The sequence below is a fragment of the Orcinus orca genome, chromosome 8 (assembly GCF_937001465.1).
Source record: "Orcinus orca chromosome 8, mOrcOrc1.1, whole genome shotgun sequence".
In the NCBI taxonomy this organism is placed as follows: Eukaryota; Metazoa; Chordata; class Mammalia; order Artiodactyla; family Delphinidae; genus Orcinus; species Orcinus orca.
Window position 1 is genome coordinate 5,959,462 of NC_064566.1, and position 21,961 is coordinate 5,981,422.

Here is a 21,961-nt window from a genome sequence, read left to right on the forward strand (position 1 = left end):
GTGTACAAAGTCTTTAAAGCTAGTAGTATGGAAACTTGGTTGAGCTTATCTTTCACTGGTCTCCAAAGTTGACTTGATTTTCACCCATTCTAGCTTTAAGGCCGCTTCTATCTTCTGTTTCCCCAACTTTCACTCTCACCAGCTGAGAAAAGGCTGTGGGATCAAAAGTCTAAAAGGGTCAGGATGTCTTCATTCTTTTCCCATTTTACTAGTCACTTTAGGTGTTATGTTCTAGTTTTCCACAACTAAAATAGGAAAATTCTCCCAGGAATATGGTTAAAATAACATCTGTGAAACAATTGGAGAGTTTTAGAATCTTTAAATTAGAAGAAATCTTAGAATTCATTTAATCTAGTACTTCCCAACCAGAGGAGCAATATTTTTTCCAATTCATTTCCTTTATCTCCACCCCTCCTCCTGAATAGCCTCTCTCTACCTCCTTCCTCAACCTAGTCCTGGTAACCAAGGCAGAGAATTGATCTAGTTTGCATATTTTGTGTATTTAGGATTGGGAAATACCTCCCTGATTTCATGCAAGAGTCATTCCAACTGTCCTGACAAGTTGATACCTAGCTTTTACTTGAATTGTTGAATTTACTTGAATTGATGAATTTACTTGAATTGTTGGGAAAGATGCCACCTCAGAGGCAATCCATTCCAGTTTTGGACAGCAGTGGTTTTGTAGAGTTTTCCATTATATTGAACTGAAATCTCCCCTGCTGTATCTTCCACCCATTGGTCCCAGCTCTGCCCTTTGAAACCACAGAGAATTCATCTAATCCTTTTATAAAGGGTAGAGGGGAATACCCAGAATTCTTATTGTTAACTTGTCACAGTGGTTCAGAACTGGCCTGAATGATTGTATTACAGATGTCCTTTGCTTTATACACTAGCTATGTTCCTGAAACGTGTAAACCCAGTTTTGTGTGAATCAAATGATTTTAAACATACTGGGAAACTGTCTGAAAGGAACGCTGTTATCAGTTCTTTCATTAACTAAAAATTCCTTTTGTAATGCAAATAACCACCCCGTCCCTGCATTTAACCTTTTTTGCAAGTCTAGATCTTCATACTTGATGTTTTACTTGAGGGGAGATTTGCCTACATACAAAACAAGTAAAATAATGATAATAGCAATAGCTAACATTTGAGCCCTTATCTGGCACCAGGTGTCACGCACCTGACATGCATTATTTAATTTCTCACCACAACTTCCCTTAGAATGATCCTCTATTTCCACTGTTGTGGAGAGGCCACAACAGTGAGAGGCCCACGTACCGCCAAAAAAAAAAAACAAAAAAAAAGAAAGTGATGGCCCAGAATTTCAACAAGGTCACAAGACTCTAGAACCTTGTGTCTTTACCACCGGGAAGTTTCAAATGCCAATAACAGTTGAAATGACTAACTCCTAGCTATGTGCCACAGCACAAGTAAATCAGGCTACGATACAGAAAACTGACCTGAGATTTCTATAGCTTCAAAGATGGACACAGAATCTACTCTTTTTGGGTTCTGGCACTGTAAGTTTCCCAGCACAACTCACATTTTCCAGTGCAATTTGATCAAGGAACCCCAAAGACATCCCTTCAGTTATTAGCACTAAGCAGATACTGCCAAATTTTATTTCAGATATATGGGTATCATCAGACACTTTTTCATGGGAGTTTGTGTACTCCCAGGGCTTTGTGGCATAAGCTTCTTAGAAGAAAAAAGTAGTTCATTATTGCCAGGTAAAAGCAAAAGTATTGAGAATCATGGTTGAGCCCAGCCTGTTCCTAGGTGAGTTGGAATCATTCAAATGTGTGGGGTTTTTTTTTGTTTTTTGTTGGGTTTTTTTGTGGTACGCGGGCCTCTCACTGTTGTGGCCTCTCCTGTTGCGGAGCACAAGCTCCAGACGTGCAGGCTCAGCGGCCATGGCTCACAGGTCCAGCCACTCCGCGGCATGTGGGATCCTCCCAGACCGGGGCACGAACCCGTGTCCCCTGCATCGGCAGGCGGACTCTAAACCACTGCACCACCAGGGAATACCTCAAATGTGTTTTTAGGTCCAGTTTTTAATGGTGCTTAGGTTTGCAAGTTAAAAATAGTTTGGGAGGGATGGTCCGTCAATAAGTACTGTTTTAAATCCACACTGGACAAAGATAAATGGTTGTAATACTTCTATGTTCTCAAATCAGTTCCAGTTTCTCCAATTTAGTCAACAACAGCATGCACTCACAACATTGCTCAGCTCAGAACACATCCCGTGAGGCTCCTAGAACCCCAGGCTTTTCCACACTATAGAAGGGAGCTCCAGGTAGGGCTCTTCCGTCCTCCACACCCCTCCTCCGCAGACCACCGTCAGAACTCCCCATTTGACTTGAGACTTTATCTTGGCTCATCCTCAGACTTTTGCTTTCAAATACATGATCATTCTTTGCAAATCATGTCTGAATTGGCCTCCTGGTCCACAGTCATCTTGGGAAATCAGGTCAGTCCTTGTAAGCCCTGGAGCTCCCATCGCAAGCCCACCTTTCTGACCTTTACTTGTACAGCACGCTTGTTTACAACCTCAGGTCATAGACTTAGGGGAGGAAATATGTAATTTTCTTTCTTTCTCGACCTAGCTCTTCAGCCCCCATTTCTACTAATGGCAGAAAAATAGTAAACCACGCTGATTCCAGACAATTCAATCATCTCAAGTTTTAAAGTCAGTCTCTTAGGATTCTCCTCCCAATCCCCTTCTCACAATGTTCTACTTTGTGGTTTAGGTATTATTCTGATGCCAGGGAACAGGCTTTACGGTCAAGTGCTCTCTTGCCTAACTGATAAACTCTAGCCTTCACTTGGTCTTGGCCATTGGGCACTGCACCTGCTGCAGAGATGATGTTCTCTGGTGAGTGGAAGCTGTGGTCTTGGTATAGACAAAGAGCAGTGATTGCTTCGTGGGGAGCTCAGTGGTGGCTCCCACTTCAGCTCTTCCTGGTATATCTGAGCCTCTATCGGGTCCCTGGCTTGGGCCACATACCCCCTCAGCCTCTACTGTGGGGTGCTCACCCCCTACCCTGCAGCAGTCCCTGCAGGCACCCAGTTCTCAGCTCACTCTCACTCTCCTCTCAGGGGCTGGGCACCAAGGAATTTTTCCGATTTCCTCCAAAGGTCGACAAGCCAAGGAGACTTGGGCTTAGGGGGTGAGAAGCCTGGGAGTGGTGAGGAGATGGAATACATCTCAGACCTACTTTGCCTACACAGGTGACGACGCTACTTCTATTCTGTGGCAGTTGCCCTTGTGGACACAGGGTACTTTGAAAGGCTGTGTCTCCTCAGAGTTCCAGGAATGAAGTGGAGCATGAACCCCCTCTGTCTACTATTGTTTGGTGGGGGGGAACAGAAAACAAAACCCCACTGTTGCACCTAGTTGTTCTTGTACAACAAGAACAACTCTCTTGTTCTCCTTTCCCAATCTTTTTCAGTTTTGCTCCAAGCTCAAAAAGGATTATATTTTCTCTGTGAAGGGGAAACTCACATGTTCTTTCCAATTCGACAGTTGATGGCATAAACTGAACTTTAGGTTCATCAGGTTCTGGCTCTTGAGATGTCTCTTGGATTAAAAAAAAAAATCCCTCTCAAGAACCTGGCTCTTACAATTAAAAAGACTGAAGCTTTCAAGAACATCTTCTCTGCAATAGATTTTAAAAGGTCTAGTTAAGAGTTCGAAAACCAAGACTTTGATCTTCTGTATCATTTCTATGCGGAGGGCAGTACATCTAGAAAGCGCTTGCCGCTGCTTAAGTGATGGGGGATAGATTAGGAGTAAAAGAAATGGAAAACACATTGTTTGGTATGAAAACATCCAGTTGCTTCTGTTTACAACAAGGAATCACCTTCTCCCCCAAGGTCTTTTCCGTTTTTCACTGATTTGTTGCACAGGTATCTACATGTCTGCTCTGCAGAGGATACAGCTGTGATAGGGATATTCTCTCTTCCCTCATGGAGCTCATCCTCTAAGAGGAAACACGACCAGTGGGCAGTAACGGTGCAGTACGGAGTGATACCAGAAGGCCCCTGCCCCAGACTTGGAGCCCAGGGAAGGCTTTGTGTGAAGGAAGCAACAGCGAGAACTTTAGACTTTATCCCAAAGGTGTTGGGGAGCTACTGAAGGGTTTTCAGCAAAGAAGTGATCTGTCAGATTGTTGTGTTAAAAAGAGCACTCAAGCTGCAGAGTGGTAGATAAAATGACCCAGGAACAATGCATAGAAGGAGAAAAGGGCCTAGAACAAAACACCATCACCAAGAATAACAACAAAATTACTTGACAAGCAGAAAAGGAATTCACAAAAGAAACAAAGGAGGGACCACAGGGGCTGAAGGAAAACCAGGAGAGTGTGGCAACCCTAAACCAAAGGAAGAACATTTCAAGAAGCAGGCACAATTAGAGTCCATTGCTGCCAAGAGAAATGGTAAGATAGTAATTGGAAGTTGACACTGGTATTTAGCAATAGGATTATTGACGACCTGGTTGAAAGCAACTTTAGAGGACTAGAAGCTATATTGCATTGGATTAAATCAATTGCATCAAAGCCTATCTATCCCCTTCGCTTGCCGTCTGTCTCTACACTGATATCTTCCAAATGCATATCTTAGTCCAGACCTCCTCTTTTTTTTTTTTTTGGCCACGCCAGCAACATGCGGGATCTTAGTTCCCCAACCAGGGATCAAACCCATGCCTGCTGCAGTGGCAGCTCAGAGCCTTAACCACTGGACCGCAAGGGAATTCCCTAGACCTCCTCTTTGAGCTCCACACCCAGATATAATGGATGACTCAATGTCTCCAAGACCAACACTCTCTCCACCCAAACCTCATCTCGGCAAATGGTACCTCCCTTCCTCCAGTGGCACAGTCCATCCATGAAAAACCCTTTTTCCTCATGACCACCCCTATATCTAACCCATCACCACATCTTGTCAATCCTTTCTACCTATGTGTTCCTCCGTCTCCACTGCCAGCATCCAAGTTCAAGCTACCATCTTCTCTCTCACCTGAACCATGGTGGTAGCCTTCTAACTGGTTTCTCACATCAAATTACATACCCCTCTAACCTGTTCCCCACAGCAGCTGGAGTAATCTTTTAAAACTACAAAGTTGATCACTTCGCTTCCTTGTTTCAAATCATTCACTAGCTGCCAGGACTCTAAAGGTAGAAACCCAAATTCTTTAAATGGCCTAGTAAGCCCTGCATGATCTAGCCCTTGCCTATCTTCCTAGCCAGCATTCACCACACAATTCCTCTGTCTTCCCTCTCACTGTCCCTCTCTCTGTTTCTCACACCATGCCTCCTGCAGTATCACACACTCTGTGTCCCTGTAGCCAAGAACATGGTTCAAATGTCAGACTGTCTGAGGTAAAATCCTAGTTCTACCCCTTCCAGGTTCAATGACCTTGGGCATGTCACTTAATGTCTCAATGCCTCCGTTTCCTCTTCTGTAGCCTGGGGTTAAAACTTACCTCTTAGAGTTGTTACAAGAAGGAAATGAAATGTTCTGTGTAAAGTATAGAAACAGGGAATTCCCCAGCAGTCCAGTGGTTAGGACTCAGTGCTTTCCCTGCTGGGGCCTGGGTCCCATCCCTGGTCAAGGAACAAAAATCCCGCAAGCAAGCCGTGAGGCACAGCCAAATAAATAAATAAATACATAAATAAAGTATAAAAATATTGTCCCCAATTAATGTTAGCAACTGCTAATATTATTCCCCGTTCCCTGCCTGGTTAATGCTTCTCATATTTCAGATCTCAGCTCAAATTATCTGCGTGATGCCTCCCTCGTGCTCCCACCTGCCCACCACACTGCAAACTCCCTAACCAGGTTATGACTGTTAAATTCTCACATAGCATCCTGAACTTTTCATTCATTCTACAGTACTTTGTGATTATATACCCGAGGGATTATTTTATTAATATCCATCAGTGCTACCAGCCTGTAAGCTCCAAGAGGACAGAGACAGTGTCCATTTTACTCATTATTAGATCCCCAGATCCCAGCACAGTGTCTGGCATATAAAGCAGGTAGGTTTTGGATGAATGTTTGATTGAAAAGGAGGCAAAGAAGCGGAGCCAATGAGTTCAAATGACTCTAGAAGACTATCATCATAAAGATTAAGGGCAAGACATGGAGAAGAATCTGGTTTTCTCACTACATTTTTAAGCTGGCAGATACTTGAGCATGTTTAAATGCTGATGGGAAGGAGCCAGAGGAGAGGGAGCTCACCAGAAGGGATGAGAGCCATGGGGCTGTGCGAGGGGATGGGACTTAGGGCAGGAGCAGGAAGAATCAGTCTCAGACAGAAGGAGGGACACCTCTTCCATGGTATAGGAACGAAAGCTGAGAATTCAGCTGTGCCTGTAGGTTTGGTGGCAGGAAGTCCTACCAAGACCTTTCCATGAATCTTGGTAATGTAAGCAGCAAACCTGGATTTATCCGAGAAGCTCAGCATATTTGGTGGACATCACTCCATTCACTTTTGCCACTCATGTAAAAAGAAAGCAGATATTTTCTTCATCATTGACTGTACTAACGCACTACAGAGCAAAATAACAAGTTTCCAAAGCAACTCAGTTACAGAGCTGAGACAAGCGATCTCAGTGTTCTCTTTATTGAACATGCTTCCTCCCCAAATTGGGAAACAGTATGGTAAAATGATAATATGGTAAAATAATAGCTGGCACTAGTTGAGTGCTTACCACGTATGGGGCACTGTTCTGGTAATTTATCTGCAATAACTCATTTGATCCCCACATTACGATGTGGAAGCTGAATTCCAGGGAGGTTAAGTAACTTGCCCAAGGTTAACAGGTGGAGGTGGCAAAACTAGGTTTTAAACCCAGGACACCAGGACTTCCCTGGTGGTCCAGTGGTAAAGAATCCGCCTTCCAAAGCAGGGAACACGGGTTTGATCCCTGGTCGGGGAAGTAAGATCCCACATGCTACGGGGCCACTAATGCCGGGCGCCACGACTACTGAGCCTGGTCGCCTCAACGAGAAAGCCCATGTGCAGCAAACCACAGAGCTCGCGTGCCAGAACTAGAGAGAGAACCCGCACGCTACAACTAGAGAGAAGCCTGCACGCCACAACAAAAGATCCCTCATGCCTCAGTGAAGATCCTGAGTGACACAACTAAGACCCAATGCAGCCATAAAAAAAATAATAAAATAAAATAAAATAAACCCAGGAGTCTGACTCCAAAATTGATACTTTAAAAAGTTTTTTATTTTATTGAAGTATAGTTGATTTTCAACGTTGTGTTAACTTCTGCTGTACAGCAAAGTGATTGTTGTACATATATATATTCCTTCTCATATTCCTTTTCATTATGGTTTATTACAGGATACTGAATACAGTTCCTTATGCTCTACAGTAGTACCTTGTTGTTTATCCATTCTATATATAATGTTTTGCATCTGCTAATCCTAAACTCCCAATCCATGCCTCCCCAAAATTGATGCTTTTAACCACTCTTCTATACTCCCTCTCTAGCAGAGGGGAAAGAACATATGAGGAATCAGAAGACCTGGTGTCTCTATTACGAACTAACTCTATGTGCTTGGGCATTCGCTTAGGTGTCTGAGCATCAGTTTGCTCATCAATAAAATGAGAATGAGAACATTTACTTTATGAGGCTTTTAAAAGGGTTATGCGATGTTGAAAAGGGGAAATCACTATATACAAGATATTATTGTCATGTTTATCATAAGATCTAATATCCTTGTCTTCTAGTTGGGTCACAATCTAACAGGCTATCATGGAGACCCTCGGTTCCCATAACCAGTACAGCAGCAGCAGGTTGGCTGATTCTCATCCCATCAGCTTTAACATCCCTGACCAAGTCTCCTTGATGACCAAAAGCACACCTCGGTGCTCCCTTCCTCCTGAATGCACTCACTACTACCTTTGGGAACAGCTGCAGCTTATGCCCTCACTTCTTTGATTTTGTTGCCTGAGGAGTGACTGTTAAAAAATAAGTAGACTGAATTACAGCTAACAGTGAAGTGCACTCCAGAAGGCCAAGTTCCAGTTTGGTGGTAGAATCCTGGTTCCAGTTTAATGGTGGAATCTGACTATCAGAGCTGGGAGAGAACTTCAAGTTCTTCTTTTAGTGCAACTAACACAACAACCCCTCTCCCAACCCATTTTATAGACTAGGAAAACTGAGGCCAGGTAGGTGAGATGACACAACTAGTTTGGATTGGTAGCAGGCTTTTTTTTTTTTTTTTTTTTACCTTGAAAATGTTTTCAAGTGGGTTTAACACAAACGATTTCACCTTACCAAAATCATATCTGGAAAGTACTTCAAATACTTACATATTTGTTTCATTTTGTATACCTTTTCAGAAAGGAGCCAAATCCTAAAATGTCATTACTCATAAATAAACAAAACCTTAAACCAATAATTCAGGCAAAGCCCATTCTTCACATTGCCCTTACTTGGCCATTTCAAGCATTTCTCAGGTAGAAACAGGCCCACATCTTCAGGGGCAGTAAAATCTAATGGTTCAATTCAGACTGCTCTGTACAAAGCTCAGTCTATTATTACTAGTTCATCTCTTAGCTTCGTCTCCTAGTCTGAAAGAACTGTACCTATCTCTTAGAGCTGGAGTTGGGGAGGGGGGGTCACATGAAATAACACACTTTTAGCACCTACCTGGCACTCTATAACTTTATGATTTGGGCATAATTCTTTCCTCTCTTAAGGAGATAGCAATTCACTATTCGATGACCTTAGACCACTAGACATTAGACCACTCCGATGCTACTAAACCAAGGAGAAACCCAGCTGTGACAGGCTGAGATATGTCCGTCCCCACCCCCATTCCCTTTTAAGACAGTGAGTAGGCCGGAATTCTGGTTGATAAATGAGAGGAGCTGAGAAGGAGCTGAGAGAAGCTGCAGTGATGACTGTTCTGAGAATCTGATCTGCGAGGAGACGAATCTCCACATGTACCGTGGAGATGCTTTGGGAAAGACAGCCGGCCTACCTGACCGAAGGAGGACCAGAGAGAGAAGGGCTGGATGAAAGAAATGCTTAAAGGGAGATGGATTGACTGGAGGTGCCCAAAGAGGAAAAATTGAAACGGGAAACAGAGGCCGAATATTGGGAAATCTTCTGGACGGTGAGTGCCGTTAAAGGAGGCATTGCGTGTCCCGGGGATACAGATTTGGGGCGAAAAGCGTAGCAGGGACAAAGGTGGGCTACTCAAACTGCGGAGACAGAGCCCCCAAGCTGTGGGGGGTACCCGGATGGCCCGAGGGTGACCAGGGCCAGCGAGGACCGGAAGGCGGGGCTCTGGGGGCACTCACAGGGTAGGCGGGGGGTGCGTTGGGGGGGAGGTCGGGAGCCGGCAGAGGAGCCGACGCCGTGTTAGCCCCGGGGAAGGTCAGCGACCCCGGGCCGGGGAGCTGAGCGGAGACCCGAGAGGGGCCGCGGTTGCCATGGCGCCGGGCGGGGAGGGGGTGACTCGGGCCCCGCCCCGAGTCCCGCGGGGCTGCCGGCTCCAGATGGTCCCGAGCCTCCCGCGGGAGCCGGTGGCCTGCGGCAGGGGGAGGCTATTGTCCTCCTTCCGCGGCGCCGCAGTCCCGCCGCTCGCGCCCGCGCCCCGCCACCGCCGGCCCCGCGCGCTCCCCGCGCCGCTCGCGCCCCGTGACAGCGCCCGCCTGCAGCCTGCCGTGCGCCCCGCCGCCGCCCGCAACCGCCCCTCGCGGCTGGGCTGCGGGCGCGGCAACGACCGGTGCGCCCCCGCCCGCCGCGCTCCCGGCTGTCCGGCCGGCGCTCCGCACCGAGGTAGGTGCCGGTGCCCGTGCCCGCTTTGTCCCGGCCGGCGGGGCTGTGCGCTTTGTGCGGCCGCGTGCGGTCGGCGGGGTCGGGGTCGGGGTCGGGGTCGGGGTCGGGGCCGGGGCCGGCCAGGGGAGCAAGGGTGGGAAGATGCGGCTCCTGGCGCTCGCTCCCGCTGGGTCCCGGGGACAGGATGGAGAGTCAAGTGCCAGCCACCCAGGTACCCGTGTGCGAGCAGCGGGGATCGAGGCTTGCGGGACGCGGGCCTTTCCGGAGACCAGAGAAGAGTCTGGAAGAGTTGGGGCTGACAAACGCGTTAAGGGATCGGGTCGCTGGGCTCTGAGCGTGTCTGACAGCGCCAGCTGTTCGCATCGCGGAGGCGGGCCGGCCGGCGCGGGTCCAAGTGCTGCGGACACGCTCGGCTGTCTCTGCCCCGCTGCTGTGAGCGCTCGACTCCCTCTCGGGAGCTGGCTGGGGGCTCCCTCTGGAGCCGGTGGGCTTCTCCTCGCCTCTTTGGTAGCTAGCTAGCTGCATGCTCTCCTTTTATGCTCCCTCACAGTGTGTGTGACATGCTCCCTCACAGTGTGTGTGAGAGAGGGACACGGTTGGCTGTGGTGACCGGAACACCGGCAGAGGAAAAAGGGAGAATGAAGCCCCTGCGGGTGGCGGGGAAGAGGCAGCGTAAGGTGTCCCTGTGGCCGAGATATGCAGAGGGCTTGGAGTCCGTGGGCACAGAACTAGCGGGCAAGGCCTCCTCCTGAGCGGTTCCAACTCCAGCACCACAATCGGCATTTACCACCCACTGTGGCTCAGAACGACTTTACCCCTTTAACCTCGTGGCATTGCATACTTGTCTGATCTGCAGGCTTGCCCCTGTCCTAACCTGCTACATGCTGTCTCCGTGGGTTGTTTCTCAGCTGCCCTCCTCCCCTCCGAGAGCAGCCACAATTCCGGCGCTGGAGAGCTGGTCGGTTCAGGCACCGGCACGGTGTCTACAAACCAGTTTCCCTTGAAGGTGAAGGGGGCAGAGTGAATTCCAAATGTGTGACTTAGCTTGAGGTGCTGGGCAACCTCTTGGCATATTCAGAAGAGCAAGGGATTAGGGAGAAAAAAGCTAATAGGGATCTTAGATTTGTCCCTTAGGGAAACTGATGTAACCCATCGGTTACAGACTTGGGGGAGGGGCGTAGCAAGGGAGTGGAAATTAATCTGAATAATTCTGCCCTGAGTGGAGGATTCTAAAGGAGACGATCAAACAAAAATATAGTCCAACTCTTCAGCCCAGTTCCTAAATTCCTTGGAGGAGAGTTCCTGGCGCTTTATCAGGAACACAGCCTTGAGGGAAATGGTTGGGGTTTTGTCTCTCTGTTCTCTGGTTGCCCTGCGTGCATTTCCTTCTGCTGTCCTAGGAGCCCCGAGTTTGTTTGTGATTTCTTTTTCCTTTTACCTCTCCGCTGGTCCACTCATACTTTGAGTCAAATAAGATTTTTACTTTGCCAAAGTCCCCATTCCTTCTCATCTGTTATTCATCCCGCTGTCATTTGTTCAACTCCACTGCCCAGCAGCATCTCCAGCCATATCGTCGTCCTTCCGCACATCTGCAATTTGCCTGTGTCCAGCCATCAGCTCTATTTGTCTCATTAGATCTAGAGCCCACTCCATCTTCATTTTCCTCTCTCCTTGCCTGAGGCTTCTGGTTCTTTGTGGATCTTGGGGTTTCTGAGGGGAAGTTGTATTTGAGTTTAGCATGGGAGAGAGCCTAAACAGACCCAGGGGCTAACCTCAGGTCACACTCATCCCTGAAACTTTGTGTCTTCTCTGTCCTCATAGCTTCTCTAACTAATTTAACTGCTTCTCATCTTTGGACCACAGTGGCCCTCAAGATGTGGTCTCCAGACCAGTAGCTTCAGTATCATCTGGGAACAGTTTAGAAATGCAAATTCCCAGGCCCCACCCCAGATCTCCTGAATCAGAAGCTCTGGGGAGCAGGGCCCAGTGGTCTGTGTTTTAATAGCCCTCCAGGTAATTACGATTCATGCAAGGTTGAGAATCCCTGATCCTGAACTATAGAGCTCAACACTGACGGTACTCCAGATGAGAAGCAGAGGGTCTTCTCTGATGCCATTTTCATTCTTTCCTTGTGTTTTTTTCTCTAAATCTAAAAAAGACATGAATTTGATGGAAAAAAAATATGGCCCATTCATTCAATGTCTCTTTTTTAAATGTTCTTTTTTAAAAAATTTTATTGGAGTATAGTTGATTTACAATGTGTTAGTTTCTGCTGTACAGCAAAGTGAATCAGTTATACATATACATATCTCCACTGTTTTTTAGGTTCCTTTCCTGTATAGGTCATTACAGAGTAGTGAGTACAGTTCCCTGTGCTATACAATAGGTCTTTATTAGTTCATTCAATATCTCTTTATTGAATATCTATTGGGAAAACACCAACATGAGTAAGATGCAGCCCTTGTCCTCAATGGGTTAAAAGTGGAGCAGGCAGAGAGACACATAAACAACTCACTGTAATACAATGTGATAAGTGTAATAATAGCTGCACGCTGAAGTGCTGTGGGAGCACAGAGGAGGGAATGATCAACTGGCTCTGAGGGAGGGAAAGAATTAATCAGGAGGAGGATGTGTCGAGAGAAGGAATTAGGGTACAAGACAGACTCTAGCCCGGGGGGATAGGATTTCTAGCTTTACAGCCCAGCGAAAGGGAGGAAAGGGGAAGGGGGGCAGCTGCCCTTGAGGACCAGCTCTAGGCTGAGTAGAGTCCGCATCCAGCAGCGCTTGGGCATATAATCTAGCAGGACCCCAAGCGTGCAGCTGGCGGTAGTTGGCTTTATTATAGCATGAACAATGTAAGCTACTTGGGCCTGGCCTCCAGGTCAGTGGCTAAGAATAAGGCATTGGTGAAACTGTAATCTGGATTAGCTGCCGTACCGTTCTATTGCCAGAGTCCAGGAATCCATGGAGAAGAATCAGGTTGATGATTCCCCAGCATAGAGTTGATTTAGGCGGTCATGGGGCTGGGACACAGGCTGACTAAGGAAATGAGCATGGAGACCCAAATCATAAGCGAGGAATGATAAATCAGAGAAGAGAAACCAGCATGGGATCTATGTAGAGAAACTCAACCAGAAAACTACAGGACTCTGGACATGGCAGCAGGGAACACAGAACACAGCATATTGTCCAAAAGGCCAGGGGTCTGCAGAGCCCAAATGCTTGAAAACCAAAACTCAGAGGCCCTCAGAACCACTGTGCTGAAGGACACCAGAAAGCATCACTCACTATGGGAATAAACTCCTTGGAGTCCCAACATGGTGGCCCCATGGGGTCCTGTGACCTAAGGCAAGGGTCCCCAACCCCCGGGCCGTGGACAGGTATGGGTCTGCGGCCTGTTAGGAACCCAACCACACAGTAGGAGTGAGCAGTGGGTGAGTGAGTGAAGCTTCATCTGCCACTCCCCATCGCTCGCATTACTGCCTGAACCATCCTCCCCGACCACCACTGTCCATGGAAAAATTATCTTCCACGAAACCAGTCCCTGGGGCCAAAAAATTTGGGGACCACTGATCTAAGGACACCAGAGCCATCTTGGTTCCTTATCTATATGATGGGAGGCATCTTGGAAACTCAGGATGAAAAGCATGTACATCTCAGATTGGATTTAGCCAGGGGACCATTTTATTTGGGAGAAGGGGAGGTTTCAGCTTCATATTTTCTCCCCCAGGTTATAGGAGAGGCTGTAACACCCAGACCTCCCTGAGAGGTCTGGATCCCATGCCTTGGTCCCAATAGGATCTGTCAGGAGGACAAAGTTGGGTCACCAAAAAGAAGACAAAGAGGTATATGTTTAGGTTTTGTACAGCTTCCAGAGGTCCTGGGGACACACAGCAGTTTGGAGATGGGGTCTGACAGTCTGCTTCTTTAGGTTTCTGCTCTTTGTGGAGTACAAAGATATAAAACAAGGTTTGAAAACCTCAGAGGCCTTCAGGGGCCAAGCAGGTAACAAAAATGTGTGACAAGGCTGGGAAGGAGCCAACAGGGAATAGTGGGGCCTGTAGAGAAGTGGAAAGCGCAAGCCCACCTAAAAGAATCCCAAATTAGTTCTTTTATAACAGCTCATTGGCCATACCCCTGGGGGCTGGCTTTAGGAGGTTTGTGACTCCTGATAAAAGGAAAAAGGGTCACAGAATAGAAGGCGGGACATTGTATGTAGGGTTTTTTGTGGAGAGCTCTGTGCAGGGAGAGCGGGAGTGCTAGAAATGTGCATCCCAGAGCTAAGTGTGAGCATGGCTGCTGTGGAAGAAGCCCTAATCTGAGGGGCCCAGAGAAATGGAATTCGAATTGGTCCCAGGGCTTAGGCTGCTTCCCTGTCCAGTGGCTGAGAGTACTCGGGGACTCTAGTTCAGGTCACACCTTGCCTACAGCACTCTTTGCTCAGGTTGATTTGACTCTGCCCTCGAATTTATTTTTATATAAATATTTACAGAGCAAATTCAAAGAATCTGCTGGGGATTAGGGGAAATGATGGATTTTAAATGAGAAAGGAGTCCTCAGCCTAGTAAAAATGAAGCTCTCTTTCCTATTACAAGGAATGAAAAGCCCAAATCTAGGAACCTGAGACCTTAACTCCCAGGGAAATGTTTGTGTGTGTTTTCTTTTTGGGAGAAAAGGGAGGGGTAGACAGTCCTGGCCTTCACGTGGGGCGGGTTCTGCTTGATGAAACCACTTAATGACAGAAGCCAAGTTCTGCCCTGTACACCCATGGGAACACATCTCACATCTCGCTAACCACCCACAACTCACCACCCATTCTTTCTTCCTTCCCCCACACCACACAAGAGGTACCATACCTTTTTTCTAGAGCCAGAGACTGCCAAGGTCATAGCCCCAACCCTAGGAAGTGGTGCTAAGGATGAAAATGTCTTTGTATTTAAGAGGCACTAGGAAAATGAGAAATGAAGAATTTGGGGTTCAGTTACAGAGTCAGCCCCCTCCATTCTCTTGAATGGCTGCTGAATTACTCGAGAACTTTGGATAGTAGAGGTTTAAAAAAAAAAAAAATCCCTAGAAGTTAATCTGAAACTCATTTGTTAGTTTGGAGAAGGACAGGGTTTGTTTGTGTAAAATAGAGCCGTGAGTTGTGCTGGCGAGCACACGTGGTCCCAGTTTCCCCAGCCTGGGCCCTAGAAGGGAGCTCTGAAGGGCTCCAGGAAGTTCAAGAACATGTAAATGTTATGATTAAGAGCTTGTCCTCCAGAGTCAAAAAGAATCTCGCTTCAAAACCCAGCTCTGCGCCTTCCAGCTGCCTCCCAGCGACCCTGAACCGTGATTTAACTTTCATGGAGCAACTTCGTCATCTATGAAATGGGGATGATAATGGACCCTTGCCCCACAGAGGGTTGCGGTGAGGTGATGCATGTAAATGGCGAGGACACGTATCACAGCTGACGTTCATTGAGCACCTATTAAGTATTCTCTGTCACAAGTAAAAGGAAAACAAGGGGAGATAACCATACTGCGTCCTCCTTTGAACTCCTGGGCTCTTTATCCATGCTTACTAACAGTGCATCAGTCTTCCTGGTGTATCATAGATGCATCTTGGCCTGAGAGCAGGATGTGGGTCTTTTCACCTCAAATCGCTTATAGCAGCAGTCCCCAACCTTCTGGTTTCATGGGGGTGGGGGGATGGTGGTAATGCCAGCGATGAGGAGTGATGGGGAGCTGCAGGCGATGCTTCGCTCCCTCACCCGCCACTCACCTCCTGCTCTGCAGCCTGGTTCCTATCAGGCCATGGACCCATCCTGGTCCACGGCCCGGGGGTGTGGGGATCTCTGGTTTACAGGGTATAGGAGGCCATCTTGGGGGTGGGGGTGGGGGCAGGGGCACTCAGAACAGTTTGTGGAACCAGGAATGAAAGAACTCCAGTTTATACTCACTATTGCCCAAGGGGTCCCAGGCCTGCTTCCTGCATTGCCCTGGTGTCCATATTGCTGTCCCAAGCCACGCTGAGGGCCATCGCCACCTTCGGCCCCCTGCCCACTGTCCCTCTCTGGCCTGAGGTTCTGGAGACCTTCATCTCCACTATGTCGCTCTGAGACACTGCTGCCTTCCAGCCTCACTCCACGTGTGTCTGTTGTGTTCCTGTCTGTCTCTGCTTCTCCACCATGGCTTCCTCTCTCCCACTGGGGGATGATTTCCATTGGTGAAAACAACGACCACAACCTTTGGCCGTCAGGAGAGCAGAGCAGATCTAGGGCAGGAAGAGAGGAGGACACGGTGAGTGTTGGACTCACTGGCTTTGAGAGGCGCCTCACCAGCCACATTCCCCCTTGCAGGAGCAGGAGGCCATCCACCACCATGAGCAGCACCCTGTCACCCACAGACTTTGACAGCTTGGAGATCCAGGGCCAGTACAGTGACATCAACAACCGCTGGGACCTGCCCGACTCGGACTGGGACAATGACAGCAGTTCGGCCCGCCTCTTTGAGAGGTCTCGAATTAAGGCCCTGGCAGGTGAGGTCAGGGGAGGGCCGGGGGAGATGCTGAGAATGGATGTGGGATGGGAAGCTTGTCATGAAGAGTCCTTCAACTTCATGGGAAGACCGACTCTTTCTAAGCTGCTGCACTAGAGCGGGAAATCCAGATCACCCTACCAAGCCCCTGGCCCCCAACTCCAGCCTCAAGGACAAACCGCGCACCATCAATAACATGCCCAGCTTCCTTCCCCACAAGCAGGGAGAAGCCGTGCTGACCCTGGGACGCAGCTGTGTTCCCCTCTGCGCTCAGCTGACTTCCCGGCCTCTGTCCCTGAGTCATGTTCCTTGATTCTTTTGCGCTTAGTCTTGCTATTCTGTTTCCACCCACCTCTCCCTTACCTTTCATCCTCTTGTCTCTTCCTTGATTTCCACCGTCATCTCTCACACCTGTTCCCCTTCCTAGTCCAGTAGCCTCTCCTCTCCCTCCCCACCTGTTCCTTCCACCTGCCGCCTGTTCCTCCCTCTATTTCATCTACTGGTTCCCTGAAACAGGTTCCCTCTGCCTGCCTCTGGTTTCCGCAGCCGCCCATTCTCCCCGCCTGCCTCAGCCCCTGCCCTCCCCTATGGCCTCGGTTCTCTCCTTCAGCCCCTGCGAACACAAGCAAACCCGTTCGACGGGCCTCCCTGCGTTCTGGGGAGGAGTTGTCATGGCAACAAGAGTGCGGCTGCCACCTGACACCACCGGCTGCGGCTGTCGTGGGGCTGAGTCACCCACACACCCCAAGGCCACCCACCTTTTTGGTTTCCCTCCTCCATGCCACCCTTGTCTTTTCCACTGACCTGCTGGCCTCCCAGCCCAGTGCAGTGGGAGAGGTCACAGCTACTCCTTCCTGAGAGGTGGTGCTCCCAGCGTGGGTGGGGTGGCCTCCTATAAGAAGGGAGACACTGAGGGGGGTGGTTCCCAAACTTGGCCGCACTTTTTACAGGATCACCCACGGATGTTTTCACAAATATCAGTTCTCAAACCCCTTTCTGGACACACCAAATTAGAATCTTTGGACCTAAGGTCCAGGAATCGGAATTTTTAAGCTCTCCAGGTAATTCTTTTCAGGCAGCCCAACACCATTCTGAGGATCCCCATGTGGTAGCCATTGCTTCTGGGGGTCCCTTATCAACTTCTGCTGGGCCTCCCTGTCCTTCCCGTTAGGTCTACACGCTGGCTTGTGAAATACTCATATTGCTGTTTCTATAGATGAGAGAAGGCAGAAGACACGGGTTATGGAGAATCTCACCTCTCTGGGGGAAAGCTTCCCTGGTACCCTGATTTTGGATAAGAGTAGCTTCTAGAATGGTCATGATGTCTGTGTGCACACGACACGTGATACCCAGGACTGTTGCAATGTTTGTGCATGCGACATATGCCACCTATGCTGTCAATAGGTGTTTATCTCCACTACTAAACGGGGCTCTCCTGAGGAGGTGTCGCTGTATGGGCTTTGCCTAGCACTGCGCCTCGTACCAGTAGGTGCCAAATAAATACTGAATGAAGGAAGATGGGAGAAGGGCAAGAGTAGCTTGTAAGTGACAAGGGCTGAAGCCCATAGAAAGGTAAGAAGGAAATCGGGTAGATGTGCCCGGCAGTGGGTGTACTGGGGGCCTGGGATGGCCTGGCCGAGGAGGGCCTGATGGGCCGCATGGCAGGGAAGGAGCTGATACTGGAGGTGAGGATGACAAACAAGTGAGGAAGATAACAACACCTATCTCACAAATGAAGGAATGTAAGCAAACACCTAGCACAGTGCCTGGCTAGTACTACTGAGCTGGCTTTGCCCCTTCAAGGATTTCTCTTTCTCTGCTCCCTGAGCTGGGGATCAAAGCCCACATCCTGAAGGGGGACCTCCCAGAGTCACAGAGAGGGGGCATCCTCATCACACCTGCAGACCTTGGGAAAGCAGGACTTTGCTTCGGGGGCCTCTCGCTCGGGTCTTGTGTACTCGGAGGCAACTCGGGGCCAGACGGGCAGGTCTCTAAGGCCCCGGCAGTTCCCTCCTGCTGCCCGCGGGGCCTGGCCCTGCCCCAGCCGGAAAGCTCCGCCTCCCACCCCTCCCCCGTCACTGTCCGACCTGTTTGTCTGGAGCTGCCTCCGTCGCCTCTCGCCGCAGCCAGGTGTGTTCTGACGACGGGTCCCGCAGCTCGGGGCTCAGACATCCCGTGACTCCTTTTTCCCACTCCTCGAAACTTCCACCGTCCTTGAGGCACACCCCCTGCCACCCGGGGACCCCAGGCTCGCGGGATCCCAGGCTCGAGGGGGAGCCGACCCTCGGCGCCCCGCCACGGCGCGGGCAGAGCATGGACGCTGGGCCCCGGGAGAGTGAGAGGCAGCAGCATCATGAACGGGCACGGAGTGAGCAGGGCGCACGGGCACGGCCTGAATGGGGCCGGCGAGTTTTACTACGAGGCTGTGGAAGAGTCTCAGAACCCCGGGGGCCTCCCGCTCTCGCCGGCTGCCTTCATCAGCCCGGCTCAGTACGCCAGCATGCTGGAGGGACGCTTCAAGCAGCTTCAAGGTGGGCTCCGGGGGGCGAGCGGAGGGGAGCCGCGCGGAGAGGGGGCGTGGGAGAGGAGCCGGAGCCAGGAACCCGGGGTCGGGGGGAGCGTCTTCTGTGACTCAGACGTTTGTGTTGGGAGACAAAGTGCCGGGGGAATCATTACAAGTGGCCGGAAAACACGGGGATGCTGACAGAATCGGGAAAGGCTTGGACCCGCTGGAGGGGCGGTGAGAGCGAGAGCGGGTGTGACGACGGCGTGACGGCGGCGTCGGGGCCCAGCTGGGCGTGTGTCCTCGAAGGCGGGGAGCGAACGTGGTTCGCTGAGACTTTCCGGCCTTTGGGAGGAAACGCCCGCTGGGGTGGTCAGGGAAGGAGACAGGGAGAGTAAGCCAGTAGGCGAGGGACCTAGGGCGTGTTTGTGCTGCCCTGGGTTTCTGAGTGGGTGTCTTAAGTGTGTGTGGAAACCAGGGAGTGTGTCAAAGGGAGCTGGTGCAGACAGGCTCAGGTATATGTCTGAGCAGGCTGTGTTCACCCTGGCGGCCATACTCCAGTGTATCTCTGGGAGCCACTGTGTCTTGTGTGTCCGTGGACGCCTTGTAAAGTTACACTTTGTCCCTGGCGCTTGGCTTTGCACATTTTTCTCCTAGCTGCCCCCGTTTCCACATCTTCCCCTCTCCTGCTACCTGTGTGCCAAAATGGCCTCACCCCTGTGTGCCTGGCATCAGGGCAGACTCCATGGGTCCAGTAATGGCTGATGTTCCGGGCAGTCCCCGGCTCGGGCAGGGCCTGTGGACCCTGAGAGAAGGCCCACAGAGCATCAGGATATCTGAGCATTTGTTAGGACCCCAAGGTTGTCCCAGGTACGGGGTTGGAGGTAAGAAAGACAGAAATAGACATGGGTGTGTCGCTATGCTTTATGGGTGAGGTGCATAGGAATGTGAGATTAAGGGGTGAGTCTTTTCGGTTTCCGAGATGCTGGTGCTGAGACGGAAGGACAAGTGACTCTTCAGGCCCTGGCCACTTGGACTGGGTCCTTGCACTGGGCTCCTCTGGGGAGAACTGGTGGAAATCCTAGTGGCCGGAGCAGCTTCCGATGGCCTGAGCCTCTTCCCTCACGTTGTCATTTATAATACTTCTAATTCTTATTTTTCTGTGAAATGTAACAGCATCCCCTCATCAGCAGGTCCCCCTGTGGACCAGGCAGCAGGCACCTCCTCACTTTTTTGGAGATTGGCGTTAAACTCTGCCTGGCTTCTCCCTGCCCCCACCCCGTGTTTCTTGGACTCACTGTTTCCCATGTTTCCTACTTTCACGATGACGTTTTCCCTCTTGGCATTGGAATATTAGTGTCCTGGGCTAGGATCCCCTTGCAACCAATTGAGTCAACCCTGAAGTAGAGGAGCCTGTCTTTTCTTTAAATTATCCCAGGAGAGCAAGCTGACTCAGGAGGCCTGCAGCCTCTATAATGTCACATCCTTCTAATGACCACTTGGAACAGCGGCTGCTGTAATTTAAGTTCACACCCTCTCCTTTGTCCACCACCAAAAGGGAACAGCCATACCTCCTGCTGGACCGACCTGAGCAACTCTTACTCTTTCCTTCAGGTTAGATCATGCCTATAAACAGTAACTCATCGAGGAGCCACTTCATGCTTTATCTTACACACGTTGTCTCAGTCAACACAATGGCTTGCTGAAAGAGAAAGTAATGTGCCCATTTTACAGATGAGGAAAGTGAGGCCCTGATGGGTGAAGCAACAGCATTTCACCACTGTTACATGACAGAGTCCTGATCCCAGACCTCCCCTGCATGTCCCCTGCTTCTAATTTCTTTCATCCTTTCTTCTCAAAGCCTGTTTTCCATCTCTTATTTTTGTTCTTCACCTTGCTTATGAACTCATTCCAATTTCTGTATTTCCCGGCTTTTTAAGCTATGGGTTTTCCTCCCGGCCGTCTTCCTGCCCTTCCTCCTCCCCAGACCTCACTTCCCCAACCCCACCAACTGGTGTTTAGAAGCAGGTGCACGGTACTTGAAGGGCAGAAATGACCCCATGTTGCTGCCACAGATGAGCGAGAAGCTGTGCAGAAGAAAACCTTCACCAAGTGGGTCAACTCTCACCTGGCCCGGGTGACATGCCGGGTGGGAGACCTGTACAGCGACCTCCGGGATGGACGTAACCTCCTGAGGCTCCTCGAGGTGCTCTCGGGAGAGACACTGGTGAGCTGTGGTCACCAGGGAGGAGGAGGCCTGAGAGACAGTGGTCAAGGGGACAAGCTATGGGAGTGGCCCCGAACAAGAAGAGTGACACCACAGAGCAGAAAGCAGTGGCCGCCCTCTGCTCAAAGGATGGTTTCGTTTTGAGAGGCTTTGCTGCGTGAATTAAACCAGGAGCATTGCTTCGTGGAGACAGGAACAGTGGCCCCATTGAAAACATTTTTTTCCCACCCACTCTGGGTGTCCTTAATTCCCTTGGGAATCTTAATCTGCCTCAAGCCTCATCTGCAACTCAGCATTAGCTCCCTGGGGCGGTCCCTGTGTTCCTGAGGGAGGTCAGGGGGAAGGTGTAGGAAGCAGGGCCCCGGGAAAGCTAGGAGGGAAGGAAGAGGAGGCCCATGGTCCCATGGCTTTGTGTCCCCGGTCCCTCGACAGCCAAAGCCCACAAAGGGCCGCATGCGGATCCACTGCCTGGAGAACGTGGACAAGGCGCTGCAGTTCCTGAAGGAGCAAAAAGTGCACCTGGAAAATGTGGGCTCGCATGACATTGTGGACGGGAACCACCGCCTGACCCTCGGGCTGGTGTGGACCATCATCCTTCGATTCCAGGTACCCCGCACGGTGTTGCTCGGTGGGTGCCCTGCACACCGGTGCTGCAGCCCCCAAGGTCACTGCACACACGGAGGGCCTAGGACCTCCTACGCCAAATCAGGGGACGCTCCTCATTAAACAGGGTGGAGGCCAGCGTGGATGTTGTCAAACTTCTGTGGCAAATCCCCTGTGGCCTGGTCTGTGTACTGGTCACGGGCTATAGGACCACATGTCGCTGCACAAGGGACTGGAAATTTTACAGACTGGTCCTTTCCCACGGAGAGTTTTAGAGCTACATTTGGGGTCTGGTCA

At 50.1% G+C, this 21,961-nt stretch overlaps 1 protein-coding gene and 1 long non-coding RNA gene across 4 annotated transcripts in view; one reads left to right on the forward strand and one right to left on the reverse strand.

Moving 5' to 3' along the window:
• The first annotated feature begins 8,904 nt into the window (after positions 1-8,904).
• Positions 8,905-21,961, forward strand: part of SPTBN2 (spectrin beta, non-erythrocytic 2) — a 38,702-nt gene continuing 25,645 nt past the window's right edge. For 2 of the 3 annotated variants that reach the window (XM_033402312.2, XM_033402315.2), the window contains exons 1-3: positions 18,417-18,862; positions 20,910-21,061; positions 21,494-21,667. In XM_033402312.2, the coding sequence (XP_033258203.1) occupies positions 18,685-18,862; positions 20,910-21,061; positions 21,494-21,667 (504 nt within the window). In that variant the 5' untranslated portion in view covers positions 18,417-18,684. Of the gene's footprint in view, positions 9,145-16,153; positions 16,333-18,416; positions 18,863-20,909; positions 21,062-21,493; positions 21,668-21,961 lie in introns of those variants that run through there. The other variant, XM_033402314.2, reaches the window with a different exon arrangement.
• Positions 14,631-18,546, reverse strand: LOC117195920 (uncharacterized). The gene is made up of 3 exons (XR_007478986.1): positions 18,419-18,546; positions 17,136-17,223; positions 14,631-16,068 (listed from the first exon to the last, which is right to left on the reverse strand). It is a non-coding gene; the product is annotated as an uncharacterized LOC117195920 (long non-coding RNA).